The following is a 19925-nucleotide window of genomic DNA, read 5'->3' as shown; positions in this document are numbered from 1 at the left end:
GAAAAAATGACAGAGAAAACCTGAATCACTGAGTAAATGAAGCTCTACAATATTTGCAGGTGCTCATAAAGTTTTCCCGTTACTGCTGAAAAAACTCTAAATTCTTACTTGTGCTGCTAACTTTAGCCATCCGAGGGTGTCAGCGCACTGTTTAAGCAAGAGTAAAGGTCCTTTAGGAGAGCTCTTCTTCTCTGCTTCATTGTCTATTACCAAAAGTTGGAACTGTCATCCCCTGAGGTCATTTTTTTTTTTTTTTTATCGGGTCACAACTTTTTTTTAATCCTATTTCTGTAAACAAAAGAAGTTTACATCGACATCTTTAACTTTCTCTGTTTTTTTAGAGCAACCAAAAGCAGCATAAGTTGTGGTTATAGGTTAGAAAGCTGCTAAATAATCTAAAAAGCTGCCGATTATCTAAAAATCAGGCTGAATGTTTCACTCTAGTCTAGTCAGTTTAGTCATTATGTGAGTCCTACAGTCTCTCTTTTTGTGTCTCAAGACCAATCTCATGTGTGTGTGTGTGTGTGTGTAACACTACAAGTCCCTCGCGCTGCTACACTATGTGCTACGCCACACGCTCCACTTGGCCTCAGAGGTGATGATGTCACACCACCTAATGGGCGGGGCCAATTTAATGAGATCACCGCCTGCTAATCAGCAGGAAACGCCTCCATTTGGACACTGGACCTGTCCCAATGGCCCCGCCCCCAACGAGAGGCTGACAGGACAACAACACTGATGAGCCCTGACAGCTCATTTCTACACATAATGGGATTACTGGGAGGAAGGGGGTGGGGAGCGATGAGTTTATGGATGAAGCTCCAAACTGTAGCGATGAAAGGAAAGTTTATTCAACGTAGCAAGAAATGATAAATGTTACCAAAATAAGAGTCAGGTTTCTTTGGTTTAGTTTCCTTTTCTTTTTTCAACATCTGTTCTTTTTTTTTATGACACTTTAAAATGAGCTGCTGCTTTTTTCTCTAACTTTACAAATGAAATGAGACGAGAGAACAGTAACAACAAAAAGAAGCTTAAAGGTTGGGTTTAGAAGAAATGGCCCCCCCGATGTAAATGTACAAAAAATACTCCAATATTCAAACAAAACTACAAAAACACACAATAAATACACAGCAAAATACAAAACAATAACCAAAAGCAAGAAAAACTATTAAACAAAAACCCAAAAAGTTTAAAAAATGACAGAAAAACACACCAAAAAAAACCTAAATTGACTACAAAAAAATAAAAAAATATATACTTAATGATAATAAAAATACAAAAATGACTCCAAAACATACAAAATAACTGAAATGCATCAGCACTGTAACCAACAGACGTAGGGAAAATAAAGGCACGTTAAGCGTTCATTCATCTCTGCTCATCCCAGTGTGTAAATCAAACCCCTCCTCCAATCACAAAGGACTGACCTTTGACCCCCACGGTGCACGAGGGTCAATTAGGGTGATTCAGTGTTAGCATGACGCGGGTCTTTAACCGCCCGTCAACACAAAACCTGAGACAGAGGAAAAAAAAAAAACTCCTTTCAGTTTCAAATCAGGGAAAAGTGACTCATCATTTGTTTCACTCTGAAGAACGTTTGTGGAGGAAAAAGATTAAAATCACCTAAAAAATAACAAAAATTACAAACAAAAGTAAAAAATAGGAAAATCTGTTTCAATTAAATAAAATACATTAGAACTACAAACAATTATTTATTATTTAATAACAAGAAATATGTTTCATCAAAATATAACAAAAAAAAGGCAAATGAACACAGATACTAATAAATTAATTAATTAACATGCTAATAAATGATAAAGAAGAGCTAAACAAAACCAATGGATTAAATAAATATATAAAATAAAACAGGTTTGGCACAAGCGATTTGTTTGATCAGCAATGTGTGTGTGTGTGTGTGTGTGTGTGTGTGTGTGTGTGTGTGTGTGTGTGTGTGTGTGTGTGTGTGTGTGTGTGTGTGTGTGTGTGTGTGTGTGTGTGTGTGTGTGTGTGTGTGTGTGGTCCCTGGAGTCCTCTCTGTTTGTCAATAAATAGTATTAATGTTGCAAGTTTTCCCACAATGCCTCAGGGGAGTGAACTGAGTTCATTGCAGCCGCACTGGTGCAGCGTTTGGACACACACACACACACACACACACACACAGGACTATTATTAGCGGTAATGATGCTTCGCTCTGCGTTAAATCTCCAGGGAAAACGATCACTGATGCTAATATTAGCGTGCTAGCTAACGTCTGTATCAGCCCTGCTTTGATCTAATTATTTACTTTTTATTTATTTCTTTCCTTTTTTTTCTTTAATTTAATTTTAAAATGTTTTACCAACACTTTTTAAAAAAAATAATTTTCTTATATTAGCGGTGGGACACAATTAAAAATAGAGACTTTGCAATTAATTAATCACAATTAATCTAAATTAATGGAATAACAATGTTTGACACGAGAAGCTACAGAAGGGCATCGTCAGCGTATTCCTTTTTAAAAAAATTTGGCGTTAGGATAGTTATAGTCGTTACATGCTAATGCTAACATTAGCTAGCCCGTTAGCTTGAACGCAGGAAGAGAAAATGTCTAGCAAAAAATGTTTTTAATGTCTACATTTGCTTCAAATGTTAATAAACATCATCTTTACTTTTTCTTGCAACATTTAGTTGACGCTACACGGTTAGCACCTTGTTAGCACATGCTACATGGTGACACTTTATAAAACGCTTTTTTTGTTGGAAGGTTTTTGTTTATATTTCACGTTCTCCCAGGTCACATGATCTCCGTCCATAGTGACATAGAGGACAGGATGGTTCCATCCTAGATGTAGAGCAGATAGAATCATAATGGATCGTAATGTTATGGCACATTTTTCCCGTCTCACATGACGACTGGGGTCAAACATCCACCAGTGAATTCCTGGTCTAACACGCAACCATTTGCCCTCCAACCAAATTAGATTCATTTTCTCAGCGCGTGGAAACACAGTGAGCATTCATAGACGCACCGTCACATGTCCTCGTGCTCTGACAAACACACGCCCACGCAGCGGCACAATGTGTAGATTTACAGTTGGAATTCTACGTATTCCTCTGTCAGATGATTCCACGTTTGGAACTTTTATTTTGAAAATAATGGTTCTTTAGTTCCAAAGCTTTTTGGGGTCCATCCATAAAGTCAGTAAAATGATGGTCCATTGTTGTATGAATCTGTGATAACCACATTTATTTATTCACCTGAATAATATCCACTGTTATCCAGGAACGTTTATTATTATTATTACAGTCATCTTAAAGATGGAAATCCTGGTTTTAATCTGAAATTAAATGGGTTCAAAGTGACCAAAAATGGTGGGTAAGGTGGTGAAATGGGATTTTAAAAACCACAGAAATTGGTTAAAAGTTGCAAATTATTAACATGTCAAGAGCCAGATTGATGTGTAGCCCCTCCCTCTAACTCCAGTTCTCCACATGGATCTGGGTCCGTGTCTGGTGAATCCTTTCGGAACCAGGGAGGGACATGAACAGAATGCTTGAAGCTGATTGAGCGAAGATTCTGTCCACCATGATTTGTTTTAGCCAATCACACGGTAACAAATGATGTCATCGGCATGTGCCGCAGAGACGCTGCTACAACAACAACAAGGCTCCGCTTTGCTGTCTTTACCGTCCAAAAATGCACAAAGCGCCTCTCGCTGTTGCTTTTTCAAAAAGGAAAAGCTGGATTCTCCTAAAACTGAGTTTATAGCAGCTTCCACACATTCATCCTCCTGAGTCAACATCTTTTTGTTTTGATTCAGAGCTATGCTAATAGCGGTACCCCAGCTAGTTCTATCCCCGCAACTGCGCCAGTTTTGCTTTGGCACTTCTGCCTTCGTCACACCCAGATATCCCACCCTAAACCACAACACTGCCTCATAATTGGTTCTAACCATTTTGGTTCGGGTTCGAAAGGCAAAGGCGGGAACAGGACAAGATGGATGTTTGTGAACACCAGGAGAATCCATGTTGCAGGCAAGGTTAGCAAATTGTAAGTAATGGAATGTAAAAATGTAGGAAAAATTAGTTTAAACTAGCAAAATATGGGGATAAACAATCGTGAATATGAATTAATTGGCCAAAAATAATCATGAAATATGGTGAAACGAGGTTAAAAGTGACAATAATGGGTCAACATATGTGACATTAGGTAAAAAAAGTGGTGGAAAGGGTTTATAAGTGCTGAACATGTGTTAAAAGTGGAAAAAATGTGCAGAAAAGGCATTGAATTTTGTTGGTGTCAGAAATGTGAGTAATGTAGCAAAAATACATTAAAAGGAGCAAAATTATGGCAAGAAAAAGTGATGAAAATTGGTTAAAACATGGTGAGTTTGGTGGAGTTGCAGAAAAAGGATAAAAATAAGCAAAAACGGGCTCAAATTGTTCAGAAAAAAATCTTAGTTTTTCTAGGGCATCTGGTGACCCCCTCCCAGATGTCTCGGGACCCAAATGAGGTCCTAACCCCAAGGTTGAGAACCCCTGCTTTAGTTTAGTGCATGCAAACATGTTCAAAAATGCACTTAAAAGAGATGCATGTACCTAAACACACACACGCAAAAGATAAACAACAGCTTATGACAGACGTGTGTAAACGACACAAACACACACTGATAGAGACCCCAGGCAAGTTTAACATAAACATGTTCAGAAACACACAAAGAGATGAACACACACATCTGAACACAACAGACACACACAAAAACAATTACAGTTGAACAACAACATGGGACGAACAAGAATGCTCTCACACACACACACACAGGACAATTACAGGTTAACGAGAGCATCTGCTGACAAATGTGTCACACACACACACACACACACACACACACACACACCTAATCCATGCTAAGTGTATTAGTGCAGTTGTTTGTTGTGACTCTACGGTTTGCGCCATACACGTGAGTGAAGCACGGAATGCACTAACTTAAAGCTCACACACACACACACACACACACACACACACACACACACACACACACAGTGACTTTTAGAAGGTTGCGAGTTCGTCAGGTTTGTTGAGTTATTTTTTATGAATTAAAGCAGAAATGGGAAACTATTATCACAGGGGGCGGGGCCACAAATATATAATTGTATCCGACCTGAGGGTCACATGATCAACATTTTTGTCATTAAAATAAATCAGAATAAAATAAAAACAGGAAACACGTGTCATTTTTGTTGTTCTGTATTTTTTTCTCATTCTTGGTGAATTATTTGTTCTTGTGTGTTTTGGGTGTCACTGTGACTGTGTGGGTTTTTTTTTAAGTTTTGTGTATTCTTGTTTGTTTTTGGAGGGATTTTGTCTTTTCTGTATTTTTGTAATTGTCCTTTTAGTATATTTTTCCATCATTTTGTGTGTTTTTGTTGGTTTTTTTGTCAGCTTTGACATTTTGTGTATTCTTGTGTGTTTTTGGGGTGATTTTGTTTATGTTTGTTGTCAGGTTTCTTCTCTTTAGTGTCTTTTTTGATTTCTTTTTGTGCGTCGTCATGTTTCTTGTCCCTTCCATATATTTCTCTGTCATTTTGTGCATTTACTTTCTCGGCCGCACAAATATAGACCGAGCCCCCCAGGATTTTTATTTTTCATGGTTTTTTTTTTTTTTTTTTTTTTATTTTGTGAATTTTTATTATATTTGTTTTTTCACTTATCTTTGGCAAATTCTCACAAAAATTCTCAACTTCCACAAATCTATACTCAACTCACAATTTTCACCAAAATGTTGCTCATAATGCAGCGTTCAAAGCCCTAAGTTGAGGTGGGTTTTTTTAAATATTCCGCATGAAAGGGAAATTATAACCTATTGATTATTGATCATTCTAACATTCTAAAAAAATGAGATGTTTGATGATAGAAATGAGAAGCTTTTCTTTAGTCTAAACAAACCTCTGAAAAAAAATGACATTTTGTTGCATGGCTGTAGGAATAAAATAGAAGAAATTAATAAAAAGGTTGTAATAATAAATGAGGAAACTAAACTAGTGAATGAGAAAAATGCGTTAGTCAATAAAATCATTTTATTTCTCTTTAAACATATACAAAAAAAAAATGTGTTTTCAAATATTTTACAACAAGTTCACATAAAAGTCATGAAATGTCTCAGGGAGCAACTTTTTTAAAACATCCCGACAGGTCGGTCAATACGTTTAGTCTCCGGTTTACTTGATTAGTCAAAGAGGAACTGGTTTGTATTCAACAAAACCTCAGCGTTAAAGAGTGGAAGTGCTTCAATGTTCGCATAAAAAACTAAAAATAACGAAAAAGGCAGAAATGAAAAGTTTGTATGAAACAAGGCGAACTCATGAGAGGAAAATGTTTAAACAGAAGGCAAATGAAAATAAAAAGGAAATGAGAAAAAATTAACATAAAAAAAAAAGTAGAAAAAAAGGTGCAACACAAGAGGGGAAAAAGGAAACTGAAAACTAAAAGCAAATCCCCCCAAAATAATACCAAAGTTGGTCAAATTGATAATCAAAATAAATTGGGGGGAAGAAAAAAGAAACGAAGGAAAACATCAGACGTTTGAGTTGCTATGAAAAAACGTTCCCACTTTTATTGGATGGAGAGCGTGGAAACCTTTGTGGGCGGAGCTTCAGGTGGGCGGCGGCCCGTTGACGTATTGCAGCATCATGTGGAAGGAGGAAGGCAGCATGTCGCTATGGCGACAGGACGGCTGCAACACGAACCACAGGACGACGGCCAACAGCGCCGAAGACAGGAAGAGGAAGAGGAGCGGGCAGGAAGAGGAAGAGGAAGGAGGAGGGTCACTGTGAGGAAAAAACAATCAATTAACAATGACTCATCAATTAGTCCTGGAGCAGCATTTCTCCAAGAACAATTGGGGCAAATACTAATTAACCCATACTTATTAACTCTACTAGTTAATGAGTTACTTTATTACCTAGTTTGTAAAAAATGATAAAATTAATCAGTTTCTTTCCTCACTTTTAGTCTGCTCACCTGTGATTGGAGAGAAGAGGCTCCACCTCTTCACAGCAGCTACTCTCTGCTGCAGCCTGCAGAATGGACACACACACACACACACATTAACAAAAAGTTCTCACACACCCAGTAACACACAATGGAAAACACACACACAGCAGTACACACTAGCACATGGTAACACACACAAAGTAACAAAAATGTTCACACACATGATAACACAAAATAACGCACAGATTAACAAAAAACTGTAATATACACAAATACGCGCACACACACACACACACAAACACACACACACGCACACCTCTAATGAAGTCAAAAGATGAATCAAAAGCTCACCTGAAGGTTTGGAGGATCCAGCCGCTCCAGCCAATCCGGTGCCTTCCCTTCAGGGTCATGTGACTGTGCCTGGCCAATAGCAGAGGAGCGTTTGGAGCTCCATCAGACACCAGCGTCAGACAGAATCTCAGCGTCAGTCTTTCACTCACCTCCGTCTGCACGGCTTTGGAATGGGCCATCTCTGAGGGGGCGGAGCTTTGCAACCGAAGCCACGCCTTCACCCTCCGTCCGTCAAAGCCCACCGGCTCCTCGTCATCGTCTTCCTCACGGTCGGGGGTCGAGGTCGTCCAGCGCTGGCCAGAGAACTGAGACGAATCCTCGCGATGGTGGGCAGACAACCACGCCCCCGGACTCTGACGGAGAGGAGAACCAGAAGGTGTTTAACTTTACCAGCACGCCACAACCACGTTTTAAACAAAACACACACCTAGCGTTAGCTGGTAAAACAGAAAAACTCCTAAGCTCACCGAATCATCAGGGGGTTCGTCGTCGTTGCTGATGTTTGATCGAGAGTCGAGGAATGTGAGGAGACTCCACCTCTTTAGACCTCCATCAGTAAGGCTCGGACCTACACACACACACACACACACACACACACACATTATTAATAGCACAATCATGTTATTAAGGGATCCTCCAACACTTTTACAAATCACTGAAGTGTAATTTTTGTCTAACAAAACTTTAAAATCACCTTTTAAAAATGTTACTACTTTACAGTTTTAGAGCATGTGTTCCTCCATCTTGAAATCATGTGATTGATGATGTCATACGGCCCCACTGCCTGTAAACATCCCATTGTTTTCTCTTGGAGTGAAGCATTCAGCCTGATTTTTACATCATTTAGCACGTGTCAAACTCAAGGCTTGGGGGCAAATTCGGCCCTTCCGAGCATCCAATTCGGTCCATTGGAGAAAGTAAAAATCACAGAAAAAACATGAATCGTTGTGTAAATTACCAAATAATTAAGTTTCAAATTGTTGTCAAAAGAACTAAAAAAATGTTCCAAAGTCCTGCAATTTTTTTTTTTTTTTTTCCACAAAATCTCCTTAAATTAAATAAATTCGTCAAAAATAAATAAATAAATAAATAAATAAAATCACTAAATCAAAGAACGTCTAAGTATCCATCACTTATTATAAATAATAAACCATGAACTGTTGAAGACAAACAAACCCTGAGGATAGAAGAACTTCCACCCAAAAGTCTCTAAATTCAGCCACCAGATCGTGTTAGCAAACTGTTTAGGAGAGCTCTTCTTCTCTGCTTCATTGTTTACTACTAAACCACAGAGTTAGAACTGCTGGGTCACAACAGTTTTTATCCTCCTTCTGTAAACAAGAGGTTTATATCGGCATCTTTAACTTTTCCTAATTATTTAGAGCAGTTTTTTTCAACCATTGGGTTGTGACCCCACAAAGAGTCACTCAGAATTCAAATGGCCTGAAAATGTCTAGTAATTGACAACAAAAAAAGTTGTCCATTATTGAAAGATTGATTAAAATTACATATACACATTTTTTTTTAAATAGTGATTCTTTTTCAAAATAAAACAATCTCAAACAACTGTTCTAGTATAGATTAAATACCTGAGCTCGTGCATCTAGTCAGTAAATCATGCTACTCGTAACACAGTCTAACCAAAATATTCAAAGAGCAAGTTCTGATGAACTACGGCCAGGCCCACGGAACGTTTAGCACGTACCACGTTACCAACAATTCAGTCAAAAGACTCGATTCCACAGAGTTAAAAAAAAAAAAAAAAAAAAAAAAAAGGTCTCCGAGAAGTTTTTGACATTCGCTTATCGAATCTCTCTCTTCGAGCATCAATGCGTACACATCTATAGATTATAGCTACCAACTTTCAGTTCGATACGTTCACGAATAACAGAGGAGTAGTGATTTTAACTAGTGTACACAACAACAAGAACATCAACAGAGTGAGGGCGTTCTCAGTCTGGTAGCCTGGTCTAAAAACAAGTCTCTGAGGTTGCCAATATTGACCCAAAAAAGGTTGGAAACCACTGATTTAGAAACAACCCAAAGCAGCACAAGTTCTTATTTTGACTGAAAGTTTTATGAAATCATTCCAATGACTTTTTGTGAGACTGATCTCTTGTTCCCACAGTGATGAGTTGTACCTGCACAGGCGCTGAAATACGATGAGTCGACGTCTTCTCGCGACACGGATCGTCCGACGTCCACAGACGGATCCCACTCAAGCCCCAGGTGCTCATGGGTAACGGGGGAGGGGTGACGGAGTGGAGGAAAGGTTTTAGTTTTCTGTTGCTGCCGCTGATCCTCAGGATGGAGATCATCATCAGGAGGAATCTCAGAGGGACAACCTGAGTCTGAGGCCCCGGATAAGATCCAGTCGTCCTCAAACACCTGCAGGTGGAAGTAGTTATGGCAAAATAAATCATACATTACAATAAAGTCTCATGCTGAGCAGCCGTGTGTGTGTGTACGTGTGTGTGTGTGTGTGTGTGTACCAGTCTCATGCTGAGCAGCCGTGTGTGTGTGTACGTGTGTGTGTGTACCAGTCTCATGCTGAGCAGCCGTGTGTGTGTGTACGTGTGTGTGTGTGTGTGTACCAGTCTCATGCTGAGCAGCCGTGTGTGTGTGTACGTGTGTGTGTGTACCAGTCTCATGCTGAGCAGCCGTGTGTGTGTGTACGTGTGTGTGTGTGTGTACCAGTCTCATGCTGAGCAGCCGTGTGTGTGTGCGTGTGTGTGTGCACCAGTCTCATGCTGAGCAGCCGTGTGTGTGCGTGAGTGTGCCAGTCTCATGCTGAGCAGGCGTGTGTGTGTGTGTGTACCAGTCTCATGCTGAGCAGGCGTGTGTGTGCGTGTGTGTGTGTACCAGTCTCATGCTGAGCAGGCGTGTGTGTGTGTGTGTACCAGTCTCATGCTGAGCAGCCGTGTGTGTGTGTGTGTGTGTGTGTGTGTGTGTGTACCAGTCTCATGCTGAGCAGCCATGTGTGTACGTGTGTGTGTGTACCAGTCTCATGCTGAGCAGGCGTGTGTGTGTGTGTACCAGTCTCATGCTGAGCAGCCGTGTGTGTGTGTGTGTGTGTGTGTGTGTGTGTACCAGTCTCATGCTGAGCAGCCATGTGTGTACGTGTGTGTGTGTACCAGTCTCATGCTGAGCAGGCGTGTGTGTGTGTGTGTACCAGTCTCATGCTGAGCAGCCGTGTGTGTGTGTGTGTGTGTGTGTGTGTGTGTGTACCAGTCTCATGCTGAGCAGCCATGTGTGTACGTGTGTGTGTGTACCAGTCTCATGCTGAGCAGCCATGTGTGTACGTGTGTGTGTGTACCAGTCTCATGCTGAGCAGCCATGTGTGTACGTGTGTGTGTGTACCAGTCTCATGCTGAGCAGGCGTGTGTGTGTGTGTGTGTGTGTGTGTACCAGTCTCATGCTGAGCAGCCGTGTGTGTGTGTGTGTGTGTGTGTGTGTGTGTGTGTGTGTGTGTACCAGTCTCATGCTGAGCAGCCGTGTGTGTGTGCGTGCGATGTTGTTGTACACGTGGCTGCAGCGTTGCAGCAGCTCCAGCAGACGTCTCTCCACACGTTGAGCATCGTTAGGAACGCTGCGTTGGATCAGATCCTCACCACACTGCAGCAGAGCGTTCACACGGCCAGAGTTCACACACACACGCTCCTGGAACGACTACACACACACGCCATATTACAAGGGGGCGGAGTCACCTAAAGCTGGGACGTGTGTAAACAAACCTGCAGCAGACGCAGCTTCTCACAGGTACTTCCTGTCACATGATCGATCTCCACCAAGTGGGCGCTCATGTCGGCCAACCAGAGAGCTAGCTCCTCCCTCTGGGCCTCAAACTCCTCCCACTCTGAGACAAAATGCTGAACGCAACAAAAAAAGTAGTTCAGCTCTCATTCGTCTGTATCTAGGTTACCCTCTCTAGTATTGATATCTCTATCATTTATGCATCTAGTATCTCTCTCTACAACAGCCATTCTCAACCTTTTCGTCACGTGACCCCCAAAATAAAGGTCCCATAGAGCAGGGACCCCCACTGTAGCTGAAGGTGGTTGAACACAGACATGAACATTGAAGAACAGTCATGTGGAGACAGGACCATCTATAAGGGGGAATAAAGGGGAGATTTTTGGGGTCCATCCATAAAGTCAGTAAAATGATGGTCCATTGTTTTATGAATCTGTGATAAACACATTTATTTATTCACCTGAATAATATCCACTGTTATCCAGGAACGTTTATTATTATTATTATAGTCATCTTAAAGATGGAAATCCTGGTTTTAATCACAAATAAAATGAGTTTAAAGTGACCAAAAATGGTGGAAAAGGTGGTGAAATGGGATTTTTTTTAAAAAATCACAGAAACTGGTGAAAAGTTGAAAATCAAAGTGGTCAAAAACAGACAGAAAAAGTGGTAAAAAGGGTTCAAAGTGTTAATATTGGAACAATTATTTTAAACTGGCATATAACGGTCGTGACAAATGGTGAATGTGATTAAATTGGAAAAAATAAGCATGAAATTTGGTGAAAATAGGTTAAAAGTGACAATAATGGCCAACATGTGACATTAGGTGGAAAAGTGGTGGAAAGGGTTTATAAGTGCTGAACATGTCTGAAAATGTGCTGAAAAAGAATTGAAATTAGATAAAGTGTCAGAAATGGGAGAAATGTAGCAAAAATACATTAAAAGGAGCAAAAATATGGGAAGAAAAAGTGAATATGGAAAGTTTGGTGTATTTGCAGAAAATCAGTAAAAATAAGCAAAAATGAGCTCAAATTGTTGAGAAAAGATTATTAGTTTCTTGAAGGCATCTGGCGACCCCTCTCTCAGTGTCTTGTGACCCCAAGGTTGAGAACCCCTGTACTACAGTATATAGTTGGTCTACCTGCAGTCTACCAGTGACAGCCTCCAGTCGAACGTTGACGTCGTCCCATCGTCGACCGCTCTCTCTCGTCACCGTCAATAGTCGTGCCCTCATCACACCCTGGAACATCTGAGCCAGGGTTCGGTTCCTCTGAGTGAGACCGTCCAGCTGCACCAGCCGAGCCCCGGCCTCACGGCGCAACCTCTGGACACAACGTACAAAAAGTCAATCATTTCCTATTCTTTCCACACACAGGAAAAGGAAACCTGAAGAGGTATTTAAATATGAGAGTTTTACGTATTTCTGTTGAATTGTGCGTCTGCGTGGCTTCCTGTTGTGTTTTAGATGTATTTTTCATTTTGCATTTGCTGTTGCGTTGTGGGTCTTTGATGTCATTTTTTTGTTGTTGTGTGTCTGATGTTGTTGTTCTGTCTTTGATGTTTTGTTGTCATTGTGTTGTGTCTTTGATGCCATTTTGCATTTATTGTTGCATTTTTTGTATTTTTTTTTCAATTTGCATTCATTGTGTTTTTGATGTTTTGCATTTGTTTTTGATGTTTTTAGCATTTGTTATAGTGTTTTTGATGTTTTTTTTTTGTTTCGTGAGTGTGTCTATGATGTGTTTTTTTTGTTTTGCACTTGTTGATCGAGTTGTGCGTATATTGTACATGTCGGTTTTTAAAATTTAGCATTTGTTGTGCTGTTCATGTGTCGTGTATCATGTCATATCTTACATCATTTTGCTTTGTGTATCGTGTTGTTTTGTACTGTGTCCTTAGGTCACTGTCATCAGTTAAACGTGTGATGATGATGATGATGATGATGAAGGGTGACAGAGGAGATGCTTCAAATGTTGCGACTAATGTCAACTAATCTCACTTCAAACTTCTTCAGCGCTTCTTTGGCGTCTGCGTAGGGAACGTGCGCAGAGTACAAAGGACTGACGGCCTCCTCAGCCAATCGGAGCCAAGCCTCCAGGTGGGCGTGTTCCTTCATGAACTCGTGCCAAAGGCTCCACCTCCTCTCCAACCTGAAGAGGAACCAAGCCACGCCCACTTTAAGATTCATCATCAGATGGCCAAAGACGAGGGAGAACGAACTGACTCACCGTCCCTGAACGTCTACATCAAGTCTCCAGTTGCAGGACGGGGCGGAGCTTAAGGAGTCGAGAAGCAGCTCAGAGTCCCTCACTGCATCCTCCACGCCCAACATCTCAAAATATTCACCTGCACGAGTAGAAAATACAACAACCAGTGAGAATGGAAATAAAATGGGTTAAAAGTGAGTAAAAATGGTGATAAAATGGGATTTTAAAAACCACAGAAATTGGTTAAAAGTTGCAAATTAGAGTGGTCAAAGAGACAGAAAAAAATGGTAGAAAGGGTTCAAAATGTCAATATTGGAAAAACTAATTTAAACAGGCAAAAATTGAGCAAATGGTGAATGTGGTTAAATTGATAATGTAGCAAAAATATATCAAAAGGAGCAAAAATATGGCAAGAAAAAGTGATGAAAATCATTTAAAATATGGAAAGTTTGGTGTAGGTGCAGATGAAACCGTGGCTCAGGTGGTAGTGGGTCGTCTTCTGATCAAGAGGTTTGGGGTTCGATCCCAGTACCTGACTATGTGTCCTTGAGCAAGACACTGAACCCTAAGTTGCTCCCAGTGGTCGACTAGTGCCTTGCATGGCAGTCCTGTCCCACTGGTGTGTGAATGTGAGAGTGATTGGGTGAATGAGCTGATATCTAAAGCGCTTTGAGACTGTTTCAGTGGTGATAAAGCTCTATATAAAATCAAGTCCATTTACCATGAAAGAACGAAGGTTTTTGGTGATTTCGGTATTTTTGTCGTCATTTTGTCTATTTGAGTCATTTGGGGTGTTTTTATAAGTAATGTATTTTGTGAATTTTAAAGTCATTCTGTGTATTTTTCTGTCATTGAGTGTTTTGGATTGGTTAAAAATTTAAATTGTAGTGACCAAAAACAGACAGAAAAGGTGGTTAAAAAAAAATGACGGAAAAATACACAAAACAACAAAAACCCATAAAACGAGTAAAAGACAAAAAAAAATACAAATGCAATACATTCAAAATAACAGAAATACACAGAATTAAAAAAATCACAAAAGGCTCCAAAAACACAAAACAACAAGAAAAACACATAAAATTAGAGTAAAAAACATAAATGACTTGTAAAGCACACAAAACAACAAAACACACAAAAAACAAAAACTCACTAACACTTCTCTGTGTTAATGCTCTGATTGATCATTATTCTAATGCTGACGTGAATGTTGATCATGTGACGCGATCACACGTTTGTGGCCCCGCCCCTACTATAAAAGCCCCTCCTCTCTGCTGTAGTTAAAAAAAAACCCTGCGAAAACATCACGTTATCTCCTCGTCTTCATCACAAACTCTGAAAAGAGTTGGTTTGTTGTTTCCTTTGGACAAAAGAAGAAGAAGAAAAATGTGAACAAAAGCCTCCTCCTCCTCCTCCTCCTCCTCCTCCTCCTCCTCCTCCTCCTCCTCCTCCTCCTCCTCCTCCTCCTCCTCCTCCTCCTCCTCCTCCTCCTCCTCCTCCTCCTCCTCCTCCAGTTGAAGGAGTGAATGAAGGTGTCGAGTTTACAAACTTAACATGAAAAGCTGCAGAAAGCTCATTCTGATCCAGTTACAGTGTGTGGCCTACAGACTGGTACCAGTGACACCAGTGACCAGGCATGGACAGGTCACCAATGCTTTTTGTTTTTGTTGTAGATTTGTCTAGTTTTGGAGTCATTTTGTGTGTCTCTGTAGTAATTTTGTGCTGTTAATAGAATAATTTGTCATTTTGTGTATTTTCTAGATGTTCTGTGTGTTTTTGGAGTCACTTTTGAGTATTTGTGTTGTGGTAAATGTGTGTTTTTTGTCTGCTATTTCTGTGCATTTGTTTTAGTATATATTTTTCAATTTGTGTATTTTTGTAGTACATTTGTGTATTTGTGCTGATATTTGTATAATAATCTGCCATTTTGTATTTTTACTTACAGTTTTGTGTGTTTTGAGAATCACTTGAGTATTTGTGTTAGAGTTCTACATGTCTGGGTCAGGTTAGCACGTAGCTACTAGTTCCACAAGTTTTGGTTAGCTTAGCATGTAGCCACCAGTTCCACATATCTGGTTTAACTTAGCACATAGCCAGCAGTTCTACATGTTTGGGTTAGCTTAGCATGTAGCCCCCAGTTCCACATATCTGGGTTAGCTTAGCATGTAGCCACCCATTCCACATGTCTGGGTTAGCTTAGCACATAGCCACCAGTTCCACACGTCTGGGTTAGCTGAGCATGTAGCCACCAGTTCCACATGTCTGGGTTAGCTTAGCATGTAGCCACCCGTTCCACATGTCTGGGTTAGCTTAGCACATAACCACCAGTTCCACACGTCTGGGTTAGCTTAGCACGTAGCCACCAGTTCCACATGTCTGGATTAGCTTAGCACATTGCCACCAGTTCCACATGTCTGGGTTAGCTTAGCATGTGGCCACCAGTTCCACATGTCTGGGTTAGCTTAGCACGTAGCCACCAGTTCCACATGTCTGGGTTAGCTTAGCACTTAGCCACCAGTTCCACATGTCTGGGTTAGCTTAGCATGTGGCCACCAGTTCCACATGTCTGGGTTAGCTTAGCACATAGCCACCAGTTCCACATGTCTGTGTCGTAGTTTTCTTAATTTGAATTAAAAGAAAAGAGAAGTTATAATGTTTGAACCAGAGATTCATGACGGGAAAAATCAACAAGGTTTTCTATTCCCAACAGTAAGGTAGAGGCTAAATAAACGTGCAGTCATGAGGTGAGTTTGGATCCTCTGATCCTCTATGCAAACCAACATGTTTAGGGATAAGGAGAGGTGGCCAATGAGCTGCCTGCATCAAACAATCCAAAGTGTTAAATGGAACACGTTTAGCTTTGCTCACAAACACTTAAACAATAACAAAATGAGATAAAATAAACACAATCACACAAAGAAGATAAATTCTGTGAATCTGACTCTAAACTCAATAATTAACCCTAACGTGTACGCACACGTCGTCAATCATCGGTTCATTAAAAAAAAGCGATTAAGACGACAGTTTGTCAGGGCGTGTTTGAGACATGTTCATTTTTCAAAACGACCTCAGACAACCTTCATATACCTGCTCCTCAGTAGTGGCAGGTATTTGCATTCTGAGCAACCAATCCTACTTGTTTGGTTAGCTTAGCATGTAGCAACCAGTCTCACATTTAGATAGTTTAGCACGAAGCAACCAATCCCACTTCTTTGGTTATCTTAGCATATCGCATCTAGTCCCACATGGTTGGTTAACACGTAGCAGCCGCCGTAGACTGGATCCTACATGCTAAGCTAGCTAAATATGTGCGACTGGCTGCTACGTGCTATGCTAACCAAAGCAGTGGGACTAATTGCTACATGCTAAGCTAAACCCCACCTGGAAAGATACACGTTTAAAATAAATATAAAACTGTTGCTACACAAACTGCAAAATAACTACAAAACACAAAAAAGGCCAAAAAACAAAACAAAACAGAAAACATACAACTCCATAAATACACTGATGACCAAAAAACTAAAACTTGAACTGAACTAAATGAACCAGGAACAGAATAAAAATGCATTTCTAAGAATCAGCCTCACGTTGTCTGGCAGTTAAAGATCTGACGCTTTCAAAGTAAAAGGCGAAAGTTTAATTTGTGCCACAGTGAGAGATAAAACTGATACTGATCCGTTTTAAAAGCCAGGATCATCTTCAGCCTCGTTTCCACACAAAGAAGAAGGTCAGAGTGAAACTGATCCACGGCTTTGTCGCAGCGGCACAGTTTCACCTGCTCCAGGTGTCACTGACACCACACAGAAACTAGAAGGACACATCAACACAATCAGTAGATGCCTCTGAGGAAGACTCAAAGTTGGCAGTCGAAACATGTCAGGAAGTAAATCTCAAAGTAAATTTCCTGAAAAAAGAAGTCTGAATAAATAAAACCTCAACATATTATTAAGTAAAGTGTTGGTAGATGATGAAAGTTGGAGTCGTTTAAAAAAGGTTTAATAAAATTGACTGAGAAATCGTGCTCCAGGACTAAATGATGACCGATTTATACTGGTCATGTGATCAATGACTCAGCCCTACACCGTCTATGATATAATGTAAATCAGTTGTATAGTGTGTGGGGGAGGAGCATAGAGTTACACAGTGATGGAAACAAACCACAGGAATCATGTTGACACACCCGAGTGAATGGCCACACCCCCCTCGCTCACCACTGTTGTGACATCACAGGGTGGAGGAAAACAAACAGAGCAACATTTCTGCTGTTGTACTTTTAGTGTGGTGAAACAGGATTTTAGAAAATTGGTTAAAAGTTGCAAATTTGGGGTAATGGAAATTAAAAATGTAGAGAAAATTAGTTTAAACTGGCAAATAATGGTCATTACAAAATGTAAATTGCCAAAAAAAAAAAAGAATAGCATGAAATATGGTGAAAAGAGGTTAAAAGTGACAATAATAGGTCAACATATGTGACATTAGGTGGGAAAGTGGTGGAAAGGGTTTGTAAGTGCTGAAAATGTCTGGAAAGTGGAAAAAATGAGGAAAAGTCATTAAATGTGATTGAGAGGTGTCAGAAATGGGAGTAATATAGCAATACATTAAAAGGAGCAAAAAAGATGGCAAGAACAAGCGCAGAATAACACGTAGCACGCGTTTACCAAGTTAAAAAAACCTGGCGCTCCCATAGCACATATGGAGTAATGGGCACCATTCATATATTGGTATAGGTCAATGATTAGGTACCACCAACAGTCGCAATATTTGACTCAAAAATAAATATGAAAACAACTTTAATGGAAATTGCCAAAAAAAAGGGGGAGGTCTCCAGACCCCTCGGGCCCCTAATGGAGTTGTGCAAGGCATAATCGTGATCTAAGTTGAATTACCTTTAAAACGATATATCACACGACTATGTTACAATAAATTTGGAAATTTCTAGAAATGGGGGGGTGGGCCCCCGGGCCGCATTTAAAAAAGGGCTCTGAGCGTCTCATCATATTAATTCATAGAGTATTCATACCAAACTGCATTCTGATCTAACGAGAGCTAAGAACTAATGGAGTAGTCATTTGAAAAATGGGGCCCCTGGGGGCTGCCTGGCGTCCCCGTGATACGTACGGGATAATGGGCCCATTCATATATTGGTATGTGCCAATGATTCGGTACCACACCAACTGCCGTAAAATTTGACTGGCAAATAAATGAAAAATCGACTTTTGTATTTTTTTTTTTTTCTTTTGGGGTCCCTTGGGGCCCCAAAAGAAAAATCGGTCTCCTAGCATCTGCGTACACATCCATAGATTATTGCTACCAAATTTCAGCCCAATCTGTTCACGAATAACAAAAGAGTAGTGATTTTAACTAGTGTACACGACAACAACAACAAAGTGAGGGCGTTGAGTCAGTATGCCCCAGGGCAGCTGTGGCTACATTGTAGCTTACCACCACCGGCATGACTGGTGCTAATGAATAATGGTTTCTGTACACGCTTTGTGTCTCTTTGAAAAAAAGCGCTTTATAAATCTAAGCCATTATTATTATTATTCGTTTTTTGAAGGCATCTCGACCCTCTCCCAGTGTCTCGCGACCCCAAGTGGGGTCCTGACCCCAAGGTTGAGAACCCCTGCATTAGTGGAAGAAGCTGCTTCAAAATTTGATTTAAATACATATTCGTTATGTCTGTGTTCTCATTTGTTAATTTTCTAATTTAATTCATGCCAAAGTTTTTGTGCACCCGTAATTACTCTGACACAGGGCGCGCTCTCGCGGTCAAACATTGAGGCGCGTGCACGTGTGGATGTCCGGTCAAACAAACACCTGAACCCGGATCAGGATGCGCGCACACCAACCAACAAACATCACTGTTTACTTCACAACAACGACCCGATCCCATCAACCGGTGCGGTAAAAGGAGCACAGGTGAGACTTACCGGCTCCGGTAGATCTACGGTAGAGCTGCGGTGATTCCAGAGCAGCTGTGTGAGCGCAGCAGGAAGAGCTGCTCTGTGGGAAAGCTCGAGCCTTCCTGCCGCAGGTAGCTTTTTAAAGCCACGCCCCTTTGAGCACCTGTGTTGCAGCCTCACGCACGCGCAGAGGAAATTGTTGTTCATGATTTTTTTCAAGCCTGGATATAAATATTTTAATGTGAAAAGAAAATATAAAAGCACATGTAAGAGTTTTATTATGAAATATATATATATATATTTTTTTTTTAAAAATAGAATGTTTTTAAATATAATAAAATGAATGAAGTCCCGACACCTGCTGCGTCAGTGCATTCTGTGACCGCACGGGGCGACATTTCACCAAAACTGTGTTTTATTTCTATTTCTTACTCTCTCTCTCAAGTCCCCCCTGTCGTGCTATTGCGTAACTCAAGGGATACAAGTACCCCCATTTGACACCCATTTGGAGCTACCCTCCAACGTTTAACAGGCCCCCGCACTGAAGACTTTCAAATCCTGCTTTAAATCCTTGGCTTTTAATTCACCTGAGTTTTTATTTATTTATTGATTTTTTGATGTGGGGGGGTTCTTAGCCCTGTTTAGATTGATTTAATTTCATTAGTTTATTGTTTGTTAATAAAGCAGCAGCAAATCATCATTTAGAATGTTGTGTTGATTGTAACCATGACAACAGAAATG

At 40.4% G+C, this 19925-nt stretch overlaps 1 protein-coding gene across 1 annotated transcript; it reads right to left on the bottom strand.

The window, feature by feature from the left end:
• Positions 1-6039: 6039 nt before the first annotated feature.
• Positions 6040-19301, bottom strand: LOC114474310 (nesprin-2). Its single transcript, XM_028464525.1, has 12 exons — positions 19212-19301; positions 13306-13423; positions 13077-13227; positions 12219-12401; positions 11059-11193; positions 10799-10993; positions 9466-9712; positions 7792-7892; positions 7474-7677; positions 7325-7393; positions 7001-7056; positions 6040-6807 (listed from the first exon to the last, which is right to left on the bottom strand). Exons 2-12 carry the CDS (start codon positions 13407-13409, stop codon positions 6633-6635), a joined length of 1620 nt encoding a protein of 539 aa, XP_028320326.1. The 5' UTR covers positions 13410-13423; positions 19212-19301; the 3' UTR covers positions 6040-6632.
• Positions 19302-19925: the final 624 nt, after the last annotated feature.

Source organism: Gouania willdenowi, chromosome 13, assembly GCF_900634775.1.
Source record: "Gouania willdenowi chromosome 13, fGouWil2.1, whole genome shotgun sequence".
NCBI lineage: Eukaryota > Metazoa > Chordata > Actinopteri > Blenniiformes > Gobiesocidae > Gouania > Gouania willdenowi.
Note: the sequence above shows the minus strand (reverse complement) of the source record. Positions and strands in the feature narration are given on the sequence as shown.

Excerpts from the sequence above, each read along its gene's own strand:
- LOC114474310 (XM_028464525.1), bottom strand. The coding sequence starts at position 13,409 with ATGTTGGGCGTGGAGGATGCAGTGAGGGACTCTGAGCTGCTTCTCGAC. Across the intron at positions 9,713-10,798 it reads GGCTGCTCAGCATGAGACTG|GTGTTTGAGGACGACTGGAT; the intron begins GTACACACACAC and ends TTCCACCTGCAG. Across the intron at positions 7,678-7,791 it reads ACGAACCCCCTGATGATTCG|AGTCCGGGGGCGTGGTTGTC; the intron begins GTGAGCTTAGGA and ends CCTCTCCGTCAG.